The sequence below is a fragment of the Asparagus officinalis genome, chromosome 6 (assembly GCF_001876935.1).
Source record: "Asparagus officinalis chromosome 6, Aspof.V1, whole genome shotgun sequence".
Lineage (NCBI taxonomy): Eukaryota > Viridiplantae > Streptophyta > Magnoliopsida > Asparagales > Asparagaceae > Asparagus > Asparagus officinalis.
In genome coordinates, this window is record NC_033799.1 from 51,457,609 (window position 1) to 51,458,827 (window position 1,219).

The 1,219-nt window shown below is 31.3% G+C and overlaps 1 protein-coding gene across 1 annotated transcript in view; it reads right to left on the minus strand.

Annotated features, from left to right (window-relative positions):
- The window catches only part of LOC109844302 (probable ATP-dependent DNA helicase CHR12), a 45,547-nt gene extending 45,239 nt beyond the window's left edge, over window positions 1-308 (minus strand). The window contains 1 exon segment of the mRNA XM_020413289.1: window positions 1-308. This exon segment is cut by the window's left edge and continues 98 nt beyond it. Within this exon segment, the coding sequence (XP_020268878.1) occupies window positions 1-145 (145 nt within the window). The 5' untranslated portion in view covers window positions 146-308.

The following is a 1,219-nucleotide window of genomic DNA, read 5'->3' on the forward strand; positions in this document are numbered from 1 at the left end:
CATCATCAAAGAAGATGGAGGAGACAGCGCTGAAAACATCAGGAGGAAGAGGGAGGTTTCGAGAGATCAAGTTGAGAGCCCCAATCAGCGTCTTGGCCTTCTCAGAGTCGTCCAAAGGAGAAGAGATCTTCATCGAAGGCGCCATGGCGAGCGAGAGTAAAGAAGAGAGAGCGCGCGAGAGCAATCTCAAGTTTAAATTGATCTCTTATTCGACGCCCTCTTTTTTTTCCCCTTTTTCTTATTTTTATTTTTTATTTTTTATTTGTATCTCGCGTTTATTATTTTTGAAGGGGTATTTTCTTCTCCGTTTTTGCTTCGGGGGATTCGGGAAACAGACCTAATCTTGAGTTGAGGGGTAAATATGTATTTATAATACCCTTAGTAAATGACGAAACCACCCTTGGGCTCAAATGCGTGTTTCAGTTGAATAGTTCGTTTTGTGGGCTGGGCTTTGATATCGGTGCAAAAAATACACCGATTTATGAGCTCTCTTTTAGAGTTAAAACTTCGGCTTCATACATTTTTCCTTATACTAGTTTTTATGCACGTGCATTGCACGTGATTAAATATTATAATTATTTATTTTTAGTTTATTTCCTTACTAAAATTTGTTCTTCGATTTCAATTTGATAGTTTTTGCTTACTTATGTCTCTAAAATTTAATATTATGATTACTTATCTTCTTTGTTTGTTTGAATAGGCTACATTCAATTTTAAGTTTCATGTTGACAATTGAATAACATGAAATCAAAATGAAGCCAATTTAAATATTCATATTATTTGGATTGATATGAAATGAAGCTTTACCTAAGGAAGTATAGTGTTGCACAAGTAAAAAAATACTTGAAAATAGCATTATAATAGCAAAAGGAATAATTAAAAGCCAATAAGTTTAGGCAATTGATTAGAAGTGGCTAAAATGGCACAAAAGAGAACATGGATTTTATTCCTAAGCATTGATAGACTTCATTAAAAACCATAAACTAAATATTAATGTTAACTCTAATATAATTTTATATGATAAAAGCGTCCACAAAATAAATATATAAAAATATTTAAAACTCGTGAATATCTCTTCCATATATTCCTAATTTTACTCAAAAAATTAGGCTATTCTATAAAATATTAAGAAAATATTATCTTTATTCTTTCTGTTTTGTTCTTTATTGAGTCAAGATCAAGCATTCTTCACTTTTATCTTTTTCTAAGGTATTTCTAG